The sequence below is a fragment of the Petromyzon marinus genome, chromosome 37 (assembly GCF_048934315.1).
Source record: "Petromyzon marinus isolate PM22_M1 ecotype Great Lakes invasive population chromosome 37, UKy_Petmar_22M1.pri1.0, whole genome shotgun sequence".
In the NCBI taxonomy this organism is placed as follows: domain Eukaryota; kingdom Metazoa; phylum Chordata; class Hyperoartia; order Petromyzontiformes; family Petromyzontidae; genus Petromyzon; species Petromyzon marinus.
In genome coordinates, this window is record NC_133703.1 from 16537513 (window position 1) to 16558166 (window position 20654).

The 20654-nt window shown below is 42.7% G+C and overlaps 1 protein-coding gene across 2 annotated transcripts in view; it reads right to left on the reverse strand.

Moving 5' to 3' along the window:
- Window positions 1–20654, reverse strand: part of LOC116949692 (centrosomal protein of 112 kDa) — a 128063-nt gene that overhangs the window by 46093 nt on the left and 61316 nt on the right. Inside the window, exons 18-21 of one of the 2 annotated variants that reach the window (XM_076072338.1) lie at window positions 20283–20418; window positions 12744–12851; window positions 11281–11463; window positions 3677–3763 (exon numbers count right to left, since the gene is read on the reverse strand). In XM_076072338.1, the coding sequence (XP_075928453.1) occupies window positions 3755–3763; window positions 11281–11463; window positions 12744–12851; window positions 20283–20418 (436 nt within the window). In that variant the 3' untranslated portion in view covers window positions 3677–3754. Of the gene's footprint in view, window positions 1–3676; window positions 3764–11280; window positions 11464–12743; window positions 12852–20282; window positions 20419–20654 lie in introns of those variants that run through there. The other variant, XM_076072337.1, reaches the window with a different exon arrangement.

The following is a 20654-nucleotide window of genomic DNA, read 5'->3' on the forward strand; positions in this document are numbered from 1 at the left end:
TGCAGGACCGCCGCGGCATGCAAACCAGCTCACAGTACGTCCCTGTGAATGGCAAGTCCAATAATGTATCTGCCTAAGCGATAGAGATTAAAAGGATAGAGCATTTGCAAAGAGCGTGAGCGGTGATGGTGTGACAGTCGCAGCTTAGCGAAAGCCGTTCTTTCGATTCGGTGCAACGAGAGCAGGCAGAGATGCGCCAGCTACTGTACGAAAAATATAAAAATCTGGGACACGAGTGGAGAGTGCATTGTGATACGCGGAAAACAGAAGGCAAAGAGAAATACAGAAAAAAACATCAAACAGAGCCTGTGAGTGAAGCCGATTAACAAACACCGTGCGCTGCAGCGTGTTGTGTTGCATTGCAATTTCTGCACTCGCTGCGTGAAAAAAACAATTGCTAAATATTTACCGGAAAAGGCGCGCGATGCACACAGTACACTGCAATGTACGTTTATGCGCTCCACTGTGCCCAATTGCCACGAAAATAATAACAAGCCTTCGGGAGGTCACATTCACGCTCACCGATTAAACATTTTGGCAGTGGGCAAACGCACACAGTGCGTTCTCACGCCGAATCATAATTGATCCACAGGCACTGGCTTTATCCCGCAGTGTTTTGTGAACCCAGCACGGTTATCACTCTACTTGTATCCTTAATCTGATGATGCCTATGATATCGCTTGTGAGATTTACAAACCAAGCGATTGCAAAGAATCAAAATGACATTGGCTGTTGAGAAGTCAGTTCCTCCCATACGGTCTTCCAATCACAAGCATTACCATAATATACAGTATTTATATATTTAAAAAAAAAACCTACCCAACCTCACTAAATTATAAACAGATTCCGCACAGCAACAAAACATCCTGCAATGGGCAACAACCTCTGAAGTCGCGTCAGAGCAGTGAGATTTTGCGCAAAATTATTTTACGAACGCGAAAACAAGCCGCCGTTGTAGGAAAATAAATCGGAAACGTACTGTCTGCGTGGTGATGCGAAATAAAAAAAAAGTGGGACAGGAGACAGTGCAAGAGAGACAGACGGCAAGTAAATTTTGGCTTTGCCTGCGATCCCTTTTATCCGAAAACCCAGCGTCTCCCCTGGCACTGCTGAAGCTGAGATCTGACTGCAAACACCACTTTGATTTAGAGCCAATTACCCCGCAACACACTTTGTGGGGCAACAACAAAGTGAATATTTGAAAATGTGATGAAACGTGCCTCTGAAAAGATGGGACGGGGTATAGAGAGTCGAGAAAAAAAAAGCAAAGCAGGAAAAAAGCAAAAAAGTACTAAATAAAATTAAAAAAAGGGAAAATTGACTTAAAATGAATGTCAGCTATCAACAGGGTTCCAAAGACCATCAAAACCTCAGGGGTGTGATAAAGGCTAATTAGAGCTCTCCACGATGTTTTTTTTTAAATTATATATTTTTATCCGTTTTAAAACGCACGCGTGCACGTACATTTATTATTTTAGATGCACATCTCGGACGGAAACAAGCAGAAAGGGTCATGGGCGCTGACAGTGCCAGCACGACCGGCGGTGATCTCTGAGCAGCGCTATCCCACCGCGGCACGATCCGCCATCTGTCAAAAAGGCAGCGGGAAAACGCTCCTTCATCGCCCCTCTCGGCAGCCACTTGGAGGCGGTCACGTGACGAGCCTGCTGGCGGCCATGTTGGCTTCCCGTGTTACGATCCCCGCACCAATGTACAATTAAATAAATAAAGCACTGGAATTGGGGCATGCGGGGGGGGGGGGGGAAACACAAACAACCACAATACTCATAACTCTTGCCTAAATTAATGATTTAATTTGTTTTAAATGAACGCTGTGGAAATTATACGCAGCGCGACAAAATGTGCACATGCAGGGGAGGGAAAAAATATGGCGCGGACTTAGTCCACTGCAACAGCGCGCAATTAGCTCACAAAAAACAGCGTCGCCGCGTATTTAGGTAACATTTTAAGCAAGCGCCCCGATTCGAATCCGACACTCAAAATGAAATGTAAAAATGTGCCCACCTGCCAGGACAGCGAAATGTGCACAGAGTCCAGCAGCCTGCAGCCATTGTTCGCGTCCTCCTAACCTTGGCCACCGCCAACGAGCCAAAAACTCGCCGCTTTTCTTACCACCATTCGTGTCGCCCGATCTTTTCCACTACAAATAATTAGGCTACTGTTGCGCGGGATTATCGATATTCCTTGCCTGTATATGCTCTCGGCAGGAGGCCGCAGTCTGCTCGGCATGTCGCTCGCGTGCGCCGTTTCTGCACCTACGAGCGGCTCCATAGCCCCGCCCGCTGAATGTCGCATCAGAGGCTTGGCGCAAAGGCTCCGTAGCACCAGGAGGCTTCGTCGCAAGCCGGGCCTCACAAGAAAGGGGCCTTTTGTTAAAAATCCCTGCAGTTTATGGTTCCACGTAATCAGATTTATCCATCTATGAAAAAATAAGCGTCATCTTGGCTTTTTGTCGGGGGGAGCCGTCCTGCTGGTGCCCAGAAACATCTAAAAGCCCTCGTGCAGGCAGGAGGTGCTAAAGAGCGTCCGTGCACCCTTCCTTCCTTCCTCGTGCGGCCCATGCTGCCCCTTCATTTAGCGTTTCTGGGGACCGCCGTCCAGAAAAACATAACAGCACGGCAGGGTATTCTCAGCAGAAATCCAAAGCCGCTTTTTTGTCTGAGCTGTTCGGCAGGGCCATTGCGTCAGGTTACATTCGCGCAAGCATCTGAAACCCTACAGCGCATGAAAATAGAATTTGGATCTTCGCACGCATCAAGCTGCGTACCGCTTCGAGTTTTCGCATCCCGCTGCGTGCAGAAACAGTATTTCTCAGCGCACTCGCCGGAGTTTGCAAAGCCCTGCTGCGCTACAAAGCGAAATAACGCTCATTTCGGCTCACAGCCTCCATCGATGGAAGCTCCCCTTCGCGATTGCCAGTCCTGCCGGAATAAAATCCACAATTTTCTGACGCGGTCGCTTCCTTTTTCCGAAATCCTGCTGCGCAGAAAAATGGCGCCCAGCGACGCAGTTGCTCAGATTTCGAAATCCTACTGCGCTTTATAAATGTTAAGTAAAAATCGTTTTACTATTTTAACCGCGCACCTCAGATGCCCGAAATTAGCACGCTGTGCATTTCCAACGAGGTTTTTACAATATACTTTTTAAGAACGGAGAAAAAAATACGATTACAAACTAATATTGAACGCGGCTCGCGGAAACGCAACCTACGCCGGCAGGAAGCAGGTTTGGACTAAGGACAAATGCGTCAATTAAAGATGGACGGAACGCAAGTTGAACCCCTTAAAATATAATTTATGCACTGAAATGCAGGTGACGAACGTTTCAACTATTCTCACATTGCGAATGCTGAAAAGAATGCTTTGCAAGTGAATTCAATAATAAATGTATCTAATGTTCGTTGTTATAATTAATGACTTTTTACGTAAAAAAATAGGAAAATGGTGGCTTTTATAGAGTGTGCGTAAATATGAATGGATTGTATATGTACAATTACGTAACTTGTGACCAAACAATCTCTGCAGTTTTTCACGTATTAATGATTTGGATTTTAAAAGTGTTGTGGACCTGTCGATGCACTTGTGAACAGCTAAATATTCTTCTTTGCAAGCTTACTTGTGACGGCAGTGTCATATGAACTTTGGCACAACTTCAATCCACCTAGGACACCCCCCCACCCCAGAGCTCCACAGTCGAGGAGGTAAGCCAATGAAAGGAGACGACAGTCCACATGTCACCTTGGCTAGACACACACACACACAACAACAACACTAAAGTCAAATGCACAGAAGAGCATGTGAATTTGTTTGGGAAACATTTGAAAAGTTTTCCAGCGTTAAGAGACGCAGCTTGCTCAACCCATCAACGAAGTGTACTACGATCCACAGAGGGCACATAAAATGCAGAATTTTGTAGAACACTGCCGCAGTGCTGTACAATCCAAGATTATGCAATCTTTCAGTTTCAGAGCACAAAACTCTCCCTATTTGAATCAACAATACAACTTAATTTAGTGAATAACCTTGTGTGCAGACATCCAGGCATTCTATGTACAATGTCAGAATAACATAAACTTTTCTGAAATGGTATAGGTTTTCTGGAGACGGCTAGTTTAGATATCAACACTCAACGCACAATAGCTCAGTGTTGCCACTGGTGTTGTGGGACTGAATATTTCCCTAGGCGGATACGCATACTTCTGGATAGTGTCCTCGGGTTGGGGGCTAGGGGGGGGCACAAGGATTAAAGCAAAGGCTGAACACTAACCGTGCTGTTCCAACATAACACCCTAAAATGTTCTCATTACTTGCCCAAAGTGTGTGTTTGGAAAGTGTGTTTGTGTTCACATGTTTCCTATAATGGTATGTTTATGACTCTGAAGTACTGCCACATATTTGAAGTTATTCACCAACTTTTGCATTATGTTTTTTTCTCAAATTTTTCAACTTCAGTTTATTATCCCTGCTCTCTTTAGATGACATGTGAAATCGAAAAAGCAAAAGGCTTCGCTAATTTGTTTTCCTTAATTCGCTTTGCTGAGTTTTAGTTTCACAAAACTTATTTCAATATTGGCTATGCAGTTGCCTGGAATAACCTGTCACAAGAAATGCCAATTTTAATTGTGGTTATTCTCAAACTATTTTACATGACCACCAAGCTCAAAACTTTATAGTCAATGCTACACAGTGATTAACATACTGTGCTTTTCAATACATTCGTGGAACGTATTATGGTATTCATTTAAGAACCTTACGTTAAGTGTGACGCTATATACATCATCAGTTAAGTGTTGAACTGTATTTAACTGCATCATTTCAATGACGTCCTTATTGTTTGAGTGGACGATTTGGTTTTATGCAAATTTATAGGCTGGAAGTTATTTCGTCCCCCCCGCCCATTTTTACTTATCCCAAAATTTTATTTTCCGTCTCAGCGCTTCTTCTTCTGCTTTTGGGAGAAGAGATAAATATAACTCTGACAAATGACTGAATTGCGGTGAGTAAATAAACAAAAAGTGTTCAACCAAAAAAGCCGAGCGCGTGTATCATGCATGCGTGTCACAGGAGTGAGTGAGGCCCTCTTTGTAAAGTTAGTTGGCGTGCAATGCATGTTTGTTCATGCCTATCCATACAACTTGCTACCCTAAGCAATGAAAACCCTAAGCCAGTGTGTTTTGACCATGTGGGTCATGACCTTTTTGGTAAAGAGGGCTTTGATGGCCCACTTTTGGTGTGTGACCTTACCAGCTGAGAAGGGCCACTCTAAGCCATTACTTATAGTCGCCCACATCACACATGTCAAAGCCATGTGACTTTAACCCCACGACCCTCTAAACTGTCCTAGAGGCTTATTTGCAAAAAATGTTTAACCCCCATTGAAACACCAAGTAAATCTAAATTGAAGTCAGCTGCCAGTCCATGGGATAAGTTATTCACATGCACGTGGGTATGTTTTATCACTCGCTTAAAAATACTTTAAACGTAAATCTCAATATTATATTTTATATACTGTACAATTATGCAGTTAATGACAATGATTGTTATAGCTTGAGGACTAATGTGATTAGGGCACTTCAATTGTAATGCAAATATTACGAGCTCAATCCTAGTTGTGGGTCAATAAAATTTTTAACAATTTGTGGGAAATCCTAGATTTGAAGCTTTCGTGACTGCAAGGATTCATACTCTTTGTTTTTTTTTCGGTAAAGTCACGTAGGTAAAAAATTAAAATAAAATAATGAAAACAACTAAATTGTGGGAAATCAACAGTGTTTGTCCAATAGAGACAGGCCCCGACTATGAGAATGTGGAATGTCCACGTATGACTCAAGGCCACAACCAGAGACGAGTGACGCTCCATTGTCATCCGAGCAGGAATATACCAAAAAGACAGTTAGACTTACGCCCATTCAGACGATAGAGGTCACGGAGGTAACAGTTGTGGTGACTTTCTGACACCAAACTATTTGTATAGCTACGAGTGTTAGAAATAGATGACTCACTTCGAAGTGAGTAAGCGTCAACACAACACTGTGGTACAAATTTTGTATATATTAGCACTTTAACATGTATACTTAGCTACAGAGCCAACCTATCACTTTTATATATATTATGAAGAATACTGTTTTAGTAACAAAATGCTTGAATAATGATGTGAGATGGATCATACTGTGTCAATTTATGGAAACGCCTTTATTTCTCAAATCCAATTTGTATAAAGCATCTTCCTGTATGGCAAAGTGGACGTATCATGGCTGATGATGACATTAAAATAATACAACTCCATGATAACTAGTATGCATTGTTATATTTTTTTAGCGGATATAGACAACTACAAATAATTTAAATTAATTCCAAATTCCATTCAGTAAAAAACACAAGCACAGATCATCTACTTAATATTGCATTACATACCAGTATGCAAAATTTTACAACTTCAAAACCTGTTTTTTTTTTTACTTAGTGTGATGCAATGTAATAACAAAAGGATTTATATAGCATCTAAATAAAAGCACATCTCAAGTTGATGAAAGAAACAGTGGGCATATGTATTTGATAAAGAGAGGCACAATCAGTCATCAGCAGAGGTAAAAGGGAAGAAGGTCTTGAGGCTGAACTGGAACAGGGGGCAGTGAGTCGACAGCAGAGATTGCTTGAGGGTAGGGAGTTTCGCAATACGGGGCAGCAGAGGAGAATGGTGAACTTCCCACCGAGCAGAGAGATAGTCAAAAAAATTTGAGAAAGCGATCATTAAATAAGAGCCATGATTCACAATGGCAGGGGCCTGTAAATGGCAATCGCTAACATCTAATTGCAATCTACAATTACTTCGTAAAAAAAATGACTCTAAAATAGGTAAAAGTGTCTTCCTCCTCAAATGAGTACAAGGGCAATACAACTCCATTTGCAGCCTGTCATGGGGTGGGAGGCACAATGTAGTACACATTCAATCAACCCTAGAGGGATGATGGGCTGACCCAACCTCTTGTTGGGATTTTAACTCAAAATAGATTTGAAATAAGATCGCGCCTGACCTTCAATACCTACTTAGAAACCAACATATGTCAATACCCATACGACTGACTTTGCATGAACAAAATATTTCAGGCACGAATTGAAGGTATATTGTGGCGAAGGAGATGTAAGTCTATTTTGCCACTTACATGGTCTTTCCGGCACTCACCCCCGACCAAATACGGAGACCAAGCTCGCCTACATTAACACCTCTTTTTTACTTAAAACTTTCGTGACTGCAGGAATTCATATTCTTTGGTTCTTTCGGTAAAGTCACGTCGATAGAAAAAGAATAATAAAAATAAAGCGAATAAAAATAATAAAAATAATACTGTAGCCTGGTTCTTAATCGGAGTGAGTGCACTGTCAGTCTATAATATAGACTGCAGCCTGGTAAGTTTGGTGAGTACACTGGCAGTCTATAATGTAGACTGTAGCCTGGTTATTAAGTTTGGTGAGTGTACTGGCAGTCTATAATGTAGACTGGAGCCTGAAAATAAAGCCACGACGTTTCCATCGCAACACGAGCGGTCATCATCAGGAAAAGGGGGGTTAGCCTCTAAAGGCAAACTGTTTATAAAGGTTTAGAGATGGGCGTAGCCCGAGTGTCTCAGCAGCACCAGCAGCATGGGCGGGGAGCGAATGCCAATGCAGGAGAAAACAACGGCACCGGCAGTGGATCTACACCAATCAAAGGGCTGCCAGGCAATCACTGCACCCCGCTCCACACACCGCACTGCTGACGGTGGAGGTTGATTGACAAGAAAACACAAGTCATGACCCAAAGTGGTTGATGACATTTTTCCAATGATTGCTGAGTTTATCACCATCCTCTCGGTTGAAATTGTCTCTGTATATATTGATGGCTTCATGAACGAATCTTTGTTGACAGCCAGAAGGCTTGCAAAGTACCATCGTCTTAGATAAATCTATTTCGTGTGAGCCAGCCGCATTAAAATAATGATCAGCCACGGCAGAAGTATTGGTCCTGCAGTGTTTCAAATCTGCCTTATGCTCACGAATACGGTCCGAGACATGTCGCTTAGTTTCCCCAATGTAACTGCTGCCGCAGATACAGCTTAGTTTGTAGATGCCGGGATATTGCATGTCAGGAATCTTGTCCTTCACAGATGGGATCAGATCACAAATTTTATGTACTGTGTTAAATAGGACCTGGATCTGGTGTTTGTTCATGATGTTAGAAATATTTTTGGTTACCCCTGCTATGTATCGCAAGGTGATGGTTTTGATTGGATCCTCAAATGGCTCCTTCCTCACGGTTGGGGTAATAGCTTTGCGGATTGTGTAGTCAGAATATCCATTCGCCTTGAGAGCTTGGTGTACGTGTTTGAGTTCACTGGTCAGGTGTTCATGGTCGGAGATACATTGAGCTCTATGGTGTAGCGTTTTGATGAGAGAATTCTTCCAGGATGGATGGTGGTGGGAATCAGGTTTTAGGTAGGCATCAGTATGGGTTACTTTCCTGTAGACAGAATGTCTCATTGAGCCATCTGGTCTGTCTTTGATTAAGACATCCAAGAAGGGTGGCATGCCATCCTTTTCTACCTCCATGGTGAATTTGATGGCTGGGTGTATGGAATTGACGTGGTTGAGGAATTAGTTCAGAGCCGGTCGGCCATGTGGCCATATGACAAACGTGTCATCCACGTACCTCTTCCACAAGGACGGGCGTAGCGTGGATGCCTGAGTGGCATCCGTCTCAAAATTTTCCATGAAAATATTGGTGACAACCGGAGACAAGGGATAACCCATTGGGGTGCCTTCAGTTTGTTTGTAGAATGTTCCATTCTCAAAGACTGAGAGCGGCTCCCTGTTGGCCACACTCTCGACCCTGCCCCGCTCAATGCAGTGTACGCCGAGTATGAACCGGGAGCCGATCATTTTGGGGAATGTGGCCCGGGGACCTAGATAGAGAACTCATTTCTTTGAGTGAGGTAGTTAAAATCTCCACACCGTGGCACTCTCTGGTAAATATTTTAACTTATTTTTTCCCCAGGTTCTGCTGGGAAGCAACACATGCCCCCCAAAAACGGGGGGGGGGGGGGGCGTGGCTCGAGTAGCCGCCCAAAGAGGACGCCACACATGTTTAAGACTTTCCAGAAGGTGTTGGATGTAGTCTGATGCAATTCTGCTACCTAAAACATGCAACATGTATTATATGAACGTTTCTTTGCTGTTTTCAGAAGTACATTTATTTGAAGTGGTGTTAGAGTTATGCATTTAAATATTTAAAACATTTGAACATTCATGGCCTGATGTTAAGTTGGTGCTACTGTTATTTGTGCCATATTCTGAACCTTCTCACATACAGTATACATTTTTTAGAATCTCATTCTCAGAAGCTTTTCATCATTCTTCAAAAAAATATAAGTCAGTTGAGCACTTTAACTTGCTGGGAAAACCAACGTTAAGGCTTCCACATTTGCATGGTTCAATGCAATCTATCGGACAAATTACTGTTATATGAATGTAACTTATATCTTAGAACTGGTCCCGCCTGCATGTCCACTCTTCACCAACTTGACCAGGGTGGTGAAGTATCGTAAAAAAAAAACATTACTGACACGGCGTAGGGAGGCCCTCATCCAGCAGTGCAGTGACAAAAAGGTCATTATAATTTCATTACGTCATTGCTTTTTAGTGCATAACGCACATAAATGTATGGGGTAATCCGTCCAACAGCAAATTACCCTTTCTGCCATTGACAGTTGCCGTTAAAATTGTGACATTGACACGTCCTCATTGGGTGCTCCCGGTGCTGGCGTCACTGTGCGGGCTAGCAGGGTGGGGCTGGCAAACAATGGGACGAGGTGACCCACACCTGCCACCCTTCGCCTGCTCGGCGCTGACAAACAGCGTCAGCTACTCACCGTGAGTTGGCTTGGGAGGGAAGCTCCCACCACCCCCCCCCCCCCCCCCCCCCCCAAAGCTGGTGTAGTAGACAAGTGACACTGTCAGAACATGCAACTAAAGTCACAAGGCTGGGGAAATGCAATCTGCTACGGTACAAATCTCAGCACTATGCCAACTTATGAAGCAAACTAATTCCGAAAAATTAGGGTTGAGAGCTGAACTGATGGTTGCTCTTATCCCTGGAGAAGCACTGGAATCTGGAGACGCTGATGAACAAAATACATGCTGAACTGACATGGCCCTCTGGAAACACGTGAATCAAAGCGGGAGTTTTCAAGTGACACAAGATGTAGTTGCAGACATGCAAATATATCAATAGAGCTGAATTAGAACTTCATGACCTCATGTTGTTGCCTTTAAAAAAAATTAAGGTAAATATTGTGATCCTGAAATGCAGTGTAAAATATTATTTTAGGTAGAGGAGCATAAGTTTCTCACTTATCTCTCACATTTTGCCCAACATGGAATCATAATAATTAACTCACGCCTAACCTACATATTGAAAATGTGTTTTAATTTATTACTCCAGTATTCAGTGCAACCCGGGCTTGAAGAAATGACTTACAATGAACCAATCCATGACACCAACTCATAAATGGCACGTCCAGAGGGTGCTGAATAAACAATGGCAGCTCAACCCCATGGGAAGTGAGAGTTGCACATCGAAAACTCCTATTCATTAATGACCATGTCGTCCATTTAATTAACCTGTATTAACAAAAGGGCATGGAGCGAGCGGTGTTGGAGTGATTAGCGCCCGACGCTATGAGCCCAGTGGACCTCAGCGTAGTAAACACATACATGTGTGGTATACGTATGGAGAGCAGTGGCGCCGTTATTCGAACATTGTACCACAAACTCGGTTACTGTGCGATGTTCTAAAACAGCTAAGTGCAATGCAATGCCATCAAAAGCATGAACGAGGCAGATCCTTTAATGGATCTTCACGGGTGAGTGAATGAACACGTCACGGTGGCGAGTTGTGAAATACCTTGCGTGGTATACAGGAGGTCGTGGGTTCGATCCTGATCCTGACCCTGACGCCCATATATTTGGAGTTTGCATGTTCTCTCTCCCCGAGGTCATGTGGATTTTTTTTTCCGGGTCCTCCGGTTTTTCTTTCCACATTTAGAAACACGTGTTCACAGTATGAGGCTTCAATCAATTTCCACATGATAAGTCGCTTCGTTGAGCTATCATTTTTGGCCAGGTGCCTTCTGAAGAAAATAGCTGTATAGCACAGTGGGCCTTACCTTGGAATATAAAAAGTAGTTTAAATAGTTTTAAATGGATGGTGCGATTCTGCAATTACCTTCGCATCTCGCTTCCTCCTCTCCTGGAAGTGAGACTCCTGTTCCATGGCGGTGGCTCGCAACCGAGCCTCCAGGCTTTCCATCTCCTCCTGGTGCAGTTTCAAGAGCCGCTCTTTGTCCGCCCCGTGATGCTGCAGGGCCAGCGTCTTGTCCTGCTCCTGCTGTAGGCGTAGCTCCACGATCTGGGCACCCAGGGATGACGGCGTTCGCATGACACTATTTCACGCAGCAAAACATTAATGCCCCCTTGTCCGATGAGCAGGGTTGGCCCTACTCATCTTGTCACATTATTGTCGTTGTACTCTGATCAGTCGGGAGGTGATCTGCCCGAGCCAACTTGCACTGCAGGGAATGCGTAGTTTAACAATGAATCGTGTTTGTGTAATGTTTTAAAATTTTCATGTGACAGTTGTTTTTTGTGCTGATTTCTATTTGCTTCCTTGTTTTGCTTTTGTAATTTTGATAAACTGGGTAACTCTTGCAAATGAGACTATCCTGGTCTCTTGAGTTCTCTCCAAGTTAAATAAATACACTTGAACTTGACCCGACCCTGGAGAGGGCTGGGACAGATGAACATCGTGGACAACCAATAGTATTGGCTAAGGGATTAGGTGGTGGGTAGCAGAAGGCAATGTAGTGCCCATTCATTGCTGTACTGTATTTCCAGGCTCCCACACCTATGCTCCCCAACATTACTAACCCACACTTACCAGTGTGGTGGAGACATGTGGTCAAATAGGCCCCCACGACCTGCACGGCATGGAGAGGCCCTCACTGATCCAGCACGTGTGTTCATATTTAGATTCAGTCTCAAGTAAAGGCTTATGTTGTGTATATATCTTGAATTTATATTGCACAATACGTAGCCAACTATGCTAATCGGAGGTGTTAGCTACGAGCTTTTAACTGAAACAGCTTTAATATGTGCGATTGGAGCTGAAATTACAGTGGCTGCTGACACCAGATGTCCCCTCCAAGGAATCCTCTGCAATACTTGCCAAACAATGGAGTACTACTTCCTTACCGTATTTATGTTGTATAAATTCACATAACAGGAGTATTACTAAACATAGCATAACCCCTGCCGTAGAAATGCGTAATTCCACCAAACACTCAGAACTGCCGATGGAGAAAAGCACCACCTCACACTTATTTCAACACAGCAAACTATTGCCTTTTAAAACTTTTGACTGTATTACATCCAACATTTAAATGTTTCACAGCTCTGATTAATGCGGTTGGCTACGTGCTGTGCGAAATACGTTCAACAAACGCAACAAAGCAATTCAGAAACAAGACGGTGCCGATCATGGGACTCGCTGGATAACTCTTGCCGCCTCTCTCCAGCCTGAACCAGCCGCCAACGGCGGTTAATGCAACAATGGGCGAGCACGGTGACGTGAGCGGTAGCCCCGTGGGAACCGCCGGCACTCTGCCCTCACTACCCTGGGGTGCTGGGTACCTGCTGCTCGTAACGCTGCCGCAACTGCTCCTGCTGTCTCGTGAACTCCTTCGCCTGCTTCTCCCGCAGTGACTTAGAGCGGGACAAGTCGCTCTCCACCTTCGTCATCTGCGTGGGTGATGGCATGAGCAGATAGGCAGGGCCAGTGTCACGAGTGCTGTCCCCTCTCACTCGCACGTCGGATGTTTTTGAGCACACTCTCCAGTGTCCGCACCCGAATGGAAACGTACTCGATAAATGAGTGGGGCCAAACATCCCAAGTAGGACCATCCTAACGAAAAAAAATCTTGAAAATTCAGTGGAAATTTCCTGAAAAAAATATAAAAAATCTGCTAATTATAAGATCATTCATTTAAATTCACTGTTGGGAGAAGGCCTCTCGATGCCATATCGGTCACTGGGGTTGTTTTACCATACTCCACCATGCACGTCAGTGTAAGTTGGTCAATGGCGGTGGCCAGGACCAGCTCAGGTATCTCTCACTACCAATGTGAGCCGTGACCAGGAATCAAATTCAGACTCCCAGGACCACCGAGTGGTGCACTCATCACTGCGCAAACTCGCTCCACCACCCCACGTAACAATTATCGTTATCGGTATTTCCATCATATTTACAAACATATATTTAAACAGCTATTATGGATTAAACAGCGAAGTTTGTGGAAAAAATGTACACACACACGTAATATACGACATACATAAAGTTTAACTTGTCCTTCCCCTGCACCTCCGATTAGCACAGTTGGCTACGTACGAAGGTCCTCACAACATGCTCACACTACTAAGAGCACAGCGCCTGTTCTCTCCAGCGTTGTAAGGCACACGATAAATGACACTCGAGGGGAACATTAGTTTGGGTTACAATCAACCCACTGAGTAAGATGTTGTGAACACACAACAGTATTTCACGTAGTCTGGAACCAAAATAACGCAAGTTAAACTTATGTGAGCCGTGTGCCACACTAAGATTATAAGAACAAAGGGGAGACAGGCAAGGTGACAAGCTTCGGCCAACCGCTATTCACAGTGACCTTAACGGTGCCTTTGATATTTTTCCTATCTTTGCAAATGCGTATTTGCTGGTTATTTGCCCTATCGTGTAAATAAAACCAGAAATATGTTTAAAAACACCAGGCCTTATTCCAAGTTTTGAAAAAAAAGCATATTTGTGCCTGATTTAGTGTGAGAACGGAGGCACATGCCAAGGGCCTTTCAGAAAACTTAAAAGGCCTTTCAACAAGATGGACATTAGGCTCAAATATCTCTAAAGAAGAAAACTTTATTATATTTTAAATCTGTAAATGACAAAAATGGGCTGGGAAAACGACATGAGTGAAATATATAATCAATTGTGCAACGGCAGATGCAGTTTATATTATAGAGCAATTTCAGGATTCAGTCTAGTGAAAGGAAAGCTTCCAACTGTGCCTCCCCCTTTTCACACTAAGGCTATTAAAAGTAAGCACTGAAGCGATAACTTCACTAAGAAGTCTAAAGGACAGGATAACATTGGGTACAACCACAGCATACAAAGTAGTCACTTATGATTATGACATCAGACTCTTTAAATTGCAACATTCAGTTACGGGAAGCAACCAAAAAAACACACTTTTTGTTATTTGTTTAACTTTTTCGTTGACATTAAGCAGCCGTGGTGGCTGCAGAAATGCAAAATATACAACTTCACACATATCGTCTCATGAAATCCTGATTTTCATTACCACCGCCAATAATTTTCCATACAAGGACATCCAAATGCTCGATAAAATGACCCCAATGCCTGGTGTGGCTGCAATGCATTTGCCCGGGACAGTTTGTCCATGCATACAGAGCTGTCTGCTGCGGCTGCCACCTCACCCGTGCAACCCTGCGTGCCGCTATATTATGGAAGACCAAATATTCCCGTGGCAAACACACACTGAATCCATCCGACCTCGTCAGATCTTGGCAGCTGAGCAGGGTTAAGCCTCAATAGTACTTGGGATAGATTGGGGGAAAAAAATCTGGCATTGCAACCTTGGGCTTCACAAGGGAGCCAGGAGAAGCAGCTTAATGAATCTGTCTGTGCGGTGCTTTGAGTGTTACCCCTTCACGTGCGATTGTGAGACTAGCGCTCTGCCATTGTGTTGTCCGTCTAGGTGACACAATATTGCATGTTTAATGTTGAATTTAACAGGTGCTATCAACTGCACCATAACCGCTTTAATATGTATGTATGTTTAACTTCGGTCGCACTGTACGTAGCCAACCATGCTAATCGGAGGTGCAGGGGAAGGACAACAAACTAAACACAAAAAAGCAATATGCATGTCGATACTGAAAGAAGCACAATGCAGTTTGAAAATACATAACCTGAATTCTCGTAAACCAGCAATATCCAATAAACGAAAACATATCTTGAGTCATATGGCTTCTGTGAAGATTCTGTGACTGGATTTAAACTCACGGCATTCTGCACAGACGAGGAACAGTCCAAATTTTCTCCATTAACGTGTCAAAGTTACACATATCTGCGCTCAATCCATCTGTGCTTTTAAGAAAAAGAGCCATTGCCTGAATACTTCGCTTGTTATATATTAGGTATGAAAAAAATGTTGACTGTTTCTGCAATGTGCTTGATGTACATAAACACTGAACTTCAGCAACATGCTATACGGATATATATTTTTTTCTTCGATAGTTCAAGTTTAATGTGCAATTTTTATTGACGAACTGTGTGTTGTGTCTGTGTGTCTAGGACTGTTATTGCTGTTGTTGTTGTTTTATTGCCTTGATCAAGCTTACATTTAGCATTGAAAAATCGGCAGGAATATATATGCTTATACGATTTGTGCTTACACTCTTAATTTTTACCTTTTCCCGACTTTGACTCCTTACGCTTATTGTAACTTTCTGGAACCCACTCCTACTGGACATCTGTGAAAAAGAGCTGCATAGCTCATCCGATTCCTCCAGAATAAAGAAAGATTCTGATTCCGATTTTGTACCATTTTCTAGGAGGGCTGATTTGTTTTCAGTGGGAATAGGTTAAACATTCACAGAGTTTGATTCTTTGCAGGTGACACATCCAAACCCTTCACCTTTATTCCGCTTTTATGTAGCCAATGTCAGGCAATTTAGTAAAGGAAGCCATTCAGTCATAAAACATATGCTCTATAAAGAAATTCTTTAAAGTGTTGCATAATAAAGGAAACTTCAAAAAAGCGGGTCCTTTGAATAAACATGTCAAAGTTACAAGAAAGCAAAGCTGTAAACTCGAAACATGTGGAAGTTCTTGTTTTTAATATTCTTGGCGTGCCTTAAAAGCGACTCCTGCATCTGCAGTGTCTCACTAAATTGCGATACAAGCATGAAATTGTTCCTTTAACTGTAAAAGCTGATATTGGCCACTTCATATCTGAATATATACAGTATCTGCTTCATATCACCGCTGTTAAAATATTAATATCTGCTTAATGTCATTGCTGTTAGAATATTTAAAAAAAATGACGGTGCAAACACCAGAAGACATTTAAAGTTACAAAGCACATGGTGACACACTGAAAACATCAGCAAATGCTTTACACAAATTACAGTATTACGAGTCATATTTGACATTACGGCACTTCAAGCTTTAAATAAATATGCAAAATAATATAGACTTGAATCTTGTTTCACCTAGATGACCCACGTCAGTGCAAAGGGCCTGGTGAATGGTACTCACGTATGTATGTCTGTAATAACGGTTTTTTTGGGTTAGATCACGTAAGCGTGTCGTTAATCCGCCGCCACCACCACACAGCCAATTACGAAGGTTTGTCACGTAAACAAAACTTGCCAATTAGTTGCTACTTCAGCAAACCGATATGTTGGAGAGAAAACCGACATTTACAATTTGAGTACAACGTTTCGCTGGTTATTACAACCAGCCGGAATTGTGAAGAAGTCTTCCTGTTTCGGTCTTAAATGTCATACTTAAATTGTAAATGTTGTGGGTTTCCTCTCCAACATACCAGTGTGCTGAGTAGCAAACTAATCGGCATGTTTTGTTTACGTGACAAACCTTAGCAATTGGCTGTGTCTGGTGGCGGTGGGTTAACGAACAAATTTATATTTAGGCAATATAACCCAAAAACCTTTATTATGGATAATATTGGTCGCGAAAGCCTACATGGTAACATATATATGTATCTTGTTGAACTTCTTTCGCACCATACGTAACCAACCATGCAAAACGGAGGTGCTAGTCTGCCCCAAATTTGACTACCTGTTCTCGACATCTAGCAAACAGAGGCGCGGAACAATCAAACACACCCGTGCAGGTGCGCATTGCTTATTACAGTATATGACACTCGCCGACTGCACAAGGAGCCATATAACGTAGAAAAGTTTGTTGGCTTCAAACAGCACCTGTCTGGATGTTACATGATTGTGCCAATAAAAGCGACGTGACCCAAGAGTCGAGTTAAAATGGTGCGTGGGGGGCCCACGAGTGTAGATTTGTTACGTGTCTTTAAAACAAAACAACAAGAAAACCGTGCTGCATTTAAAGACAAGCTCTCTCATGTTCCTTTTGCGAAAATTTAATTTGTGGAAAGTAAGAGGCAGCTTCTGACCTTCACCTCATTCGGGTCTGGCTATGAATAGTTGCACTATTGATGGAGCCCTGCGTTTGCCAATTATTTTCAGAAACAAAGGCTGAACGCTGACTAGAGACATGATCCAGATTCGTATGGAAACCCCACAAAAAAACGTAACTGTGGCCTTGTCAACTGTTACCGTGCACTTATGACAAGGACAAATATTAAACGGTTTTTACACATGGCACAGCATTAAAAAGGTACTGCCCTTTGAAGAAAGCCGCTGGTATGCTGGGTTGCAAAAACGCCAATGAATGCAAAGGGTTGAACGATAATTTGTGCTGCCAGACATAACCTTGCATTTATGAACTGGCGAGTAAATGTAAGCTGTGCAAAGAATAAAATTAACAGCCCGTAGCTGATGAGCGTAACCCGCTCTGCACCCCGTCTCAGCGTTCCAACCGAGCTTTCTTTTGACAGTGCGCGATTTGGGAAAGAAAGTCATCTCCTTGTGGCTTGTATAAAAACATATATACGGTGCGGAAAAAACTGAATTAGATAAATGTTATCTTCGTTAAAAAAACTGTAAAGTCAAATCAAAGGAAATCTAACCTGCTTGGACAAGAACAGAGCAAAGTTCATCCTCCATTGGCGGCCGTGAACTGTGGGAAATTCCACAGTCCAAAGTCAAGGACCAGTATCTCCACTGGGCAAACGATGTTGACATTCCACAAAGTGGTACTTATTTTTATCAACATTGGAGGGATGATGGATCAGGGTGACCCCAACCATTACTTGAAGTTAAACCATTCTTATTGTGAGTCCAAGTATGAAATACTCTTTCATAGCACCCCCTTGGCCTTATAAAAGTGTTTTTTTTTTCAATGTGTGTATGCGCTGTATAAATGTTCTTTATTTAAGCACGCGAGAGCCTGATTGATATTCTCTTTTGCAAAGGAGGCCTGGAAAATGTGTACGCAAGTATTCTTCCTTAACAATATAATTGTAAGTTTTTGTGATCTGGTTTACAAATGTCTATGTAACAATGGCCATAGTGCAACAAATAACATTGTTAACTGCATGCACACATGGAGAATACATAAAGCACATACATATTTAACGGTGCCATTTTGGAGTAAACCGTTAAATATAGGCGCAGTGTTTCACAATGGCCTAAATTTAACATTGTTCCTGCCTATATTTACAACCGTCGGGTGAAGAGAAATGCATGGCTTTATTTACATTAGGATTCTGTCATTAAATCAGGCACTATTTTTAACAAAGCTCTGTCTTTGACATTGAGTTATTTGTAAACTTGTCCATTGCCCTCCTTGATATTATATTTAAATTGGAAACGGAAACAAAAGTACAACTTGGATGGACAAAAATAAAAACATCGATAACTTCACTACTTACACTGCATTAAAACATAGAAAAAAAATTACTTCAACATAACATTGTGGGCAATGGCTCTGCACATCAGAATTCATCAAACATCTATGAATGCTGATATGGAACAATATTCACTATATTTGGACAATTATCAACATGTAGGGTGTTTAAATCAAACAGACTCTCTCAGCTCTATGCAAATGTCACTGCTGGATGAAGGGCTCCCCAAGTTGTGTCGGTCATGAGCATACTTCAACACGCTGGTCAGCGCAGGTTGGGTGAAATGGGGAGCCTCTCACTGTGCGAGCAAGTTGATTGCAGTGCTCGGGATGGATTGCGCTGTGTGATGAGTTCATTGCGATATGCATGCAGGCGATTTCATTGAACGTGAACAGGATTAGAAGTGAATCTTCAAATAATTGTTTAAATGCATGCCTATACAGGTCACCATACATAAATGGGGATCACCTGCATGCAGACAATAACAGGTACTGTTATTTTATTGCACTCAAACAACAGGAAGTACAATAATAATGAAATTTGAAAACTGAAGTGTCCTTTCACTGAAAGTAAACGCAATAGCCCCAGAACTAGCGTGATGTGTACATGTTTTGTAGTATTTTGATTTAAAGCTTTCGTGACTGCAGTAATTCACATTCTTAGCTCTTTCGGTAAAGTCATGTTATTTTATTGTTTCCCTTCAACGTGACTTTACCGAAAGAGCTTAGAATATGTTTAGTAGTAGTCGTAATACAAGATGAATGATCAGCCTTCAATTCAAGGGCGTGGCTTACGAGCCCGAGGCCGAGGCCAAGGCTGGGAGCCCATGATGTGGAGGTCAGCGTCAAGGTCGGTCATGACGTATGACCTCACAGGATGATGACAACATCATCGGGAGTGGAGTCCAATTTATGACGTATGCATGTATGTTGAACTTCTTTCGCATCGAACATGTGAGGCTATCGCCTTGCCGACAAGGGTTGTCCTTTAAACACTGTTTTAAATCCCCAAAATTTTGGGCAACCTTTTAATAAATTTGACCAGTTTTCTCTATGGTGAGTCCCGAATAACACAAAAAAGTTTCGTATCATTTTGTTCATATTTATTAATCTTACATGTTATTGTGATCTCCTCCTATGGACAGACAGGCATATGGACAGGGCTAATACATTAACACTTTCAAACTTAGGTACACAAGACCAATTTGAAACACCCATAACCTAAACGTTCTTGGATGGAGGATACTCACGGCCAGAACCCAGAAGCCGACATTAATGTCACGATCTAAAAAAAGTTCCGCCAGCCGGTCTCGAGGCTTAGGACTGGTCTTGGAGACCCAAGACTGTTTATCATACATCATCATTGACTATGTAACAAATAAACAATAAACAGTAAAAAAATACATCTCAACAGTAGCTTTCAAGGAATGTTTCTGTAACTTTCTGACCCCCCCTCCACCTACTGGACATCTGTGAAAAAGAGCTTCGTAGCTCATCAGATTACCCCTGCAGTCTAAATACAAATTTTGGGTGACAAAATATGGGGATGTCAAAAGCTCTGTGAGGTAGCAGCGTGAGGGTGTGTCCACCTGATGTCGCATCTCGCCATATATCTTCTCTGCGTTGAGCTCCACCTGCTTTTTGAAGTCATCCAGGGCAGCCTCTGCTCGCTGGGCATGAGCCCTCTCCGCCTCTAAGGCCCTGGTGTGGCGTTCCTCCTTCTCTCTGTCTCCCACAAAAGTAGCACAGCATCCACAGCAACAGTTATGACCTGTAAAAGGTTTACAATGTCCTTATGGGCAGCTGCATAAGCCTGGTGGTTATTGTGCTTACAAATGAGCTGGCACAATGTGACAATTCAGTGGGAAGATTCCAACTGTTGATTGATATTGTTGTTGTTCTATCAAAATCAAAATGTAATCATGGCCAAAGCCATTAATGCCACCGTGCCATGCCAACAC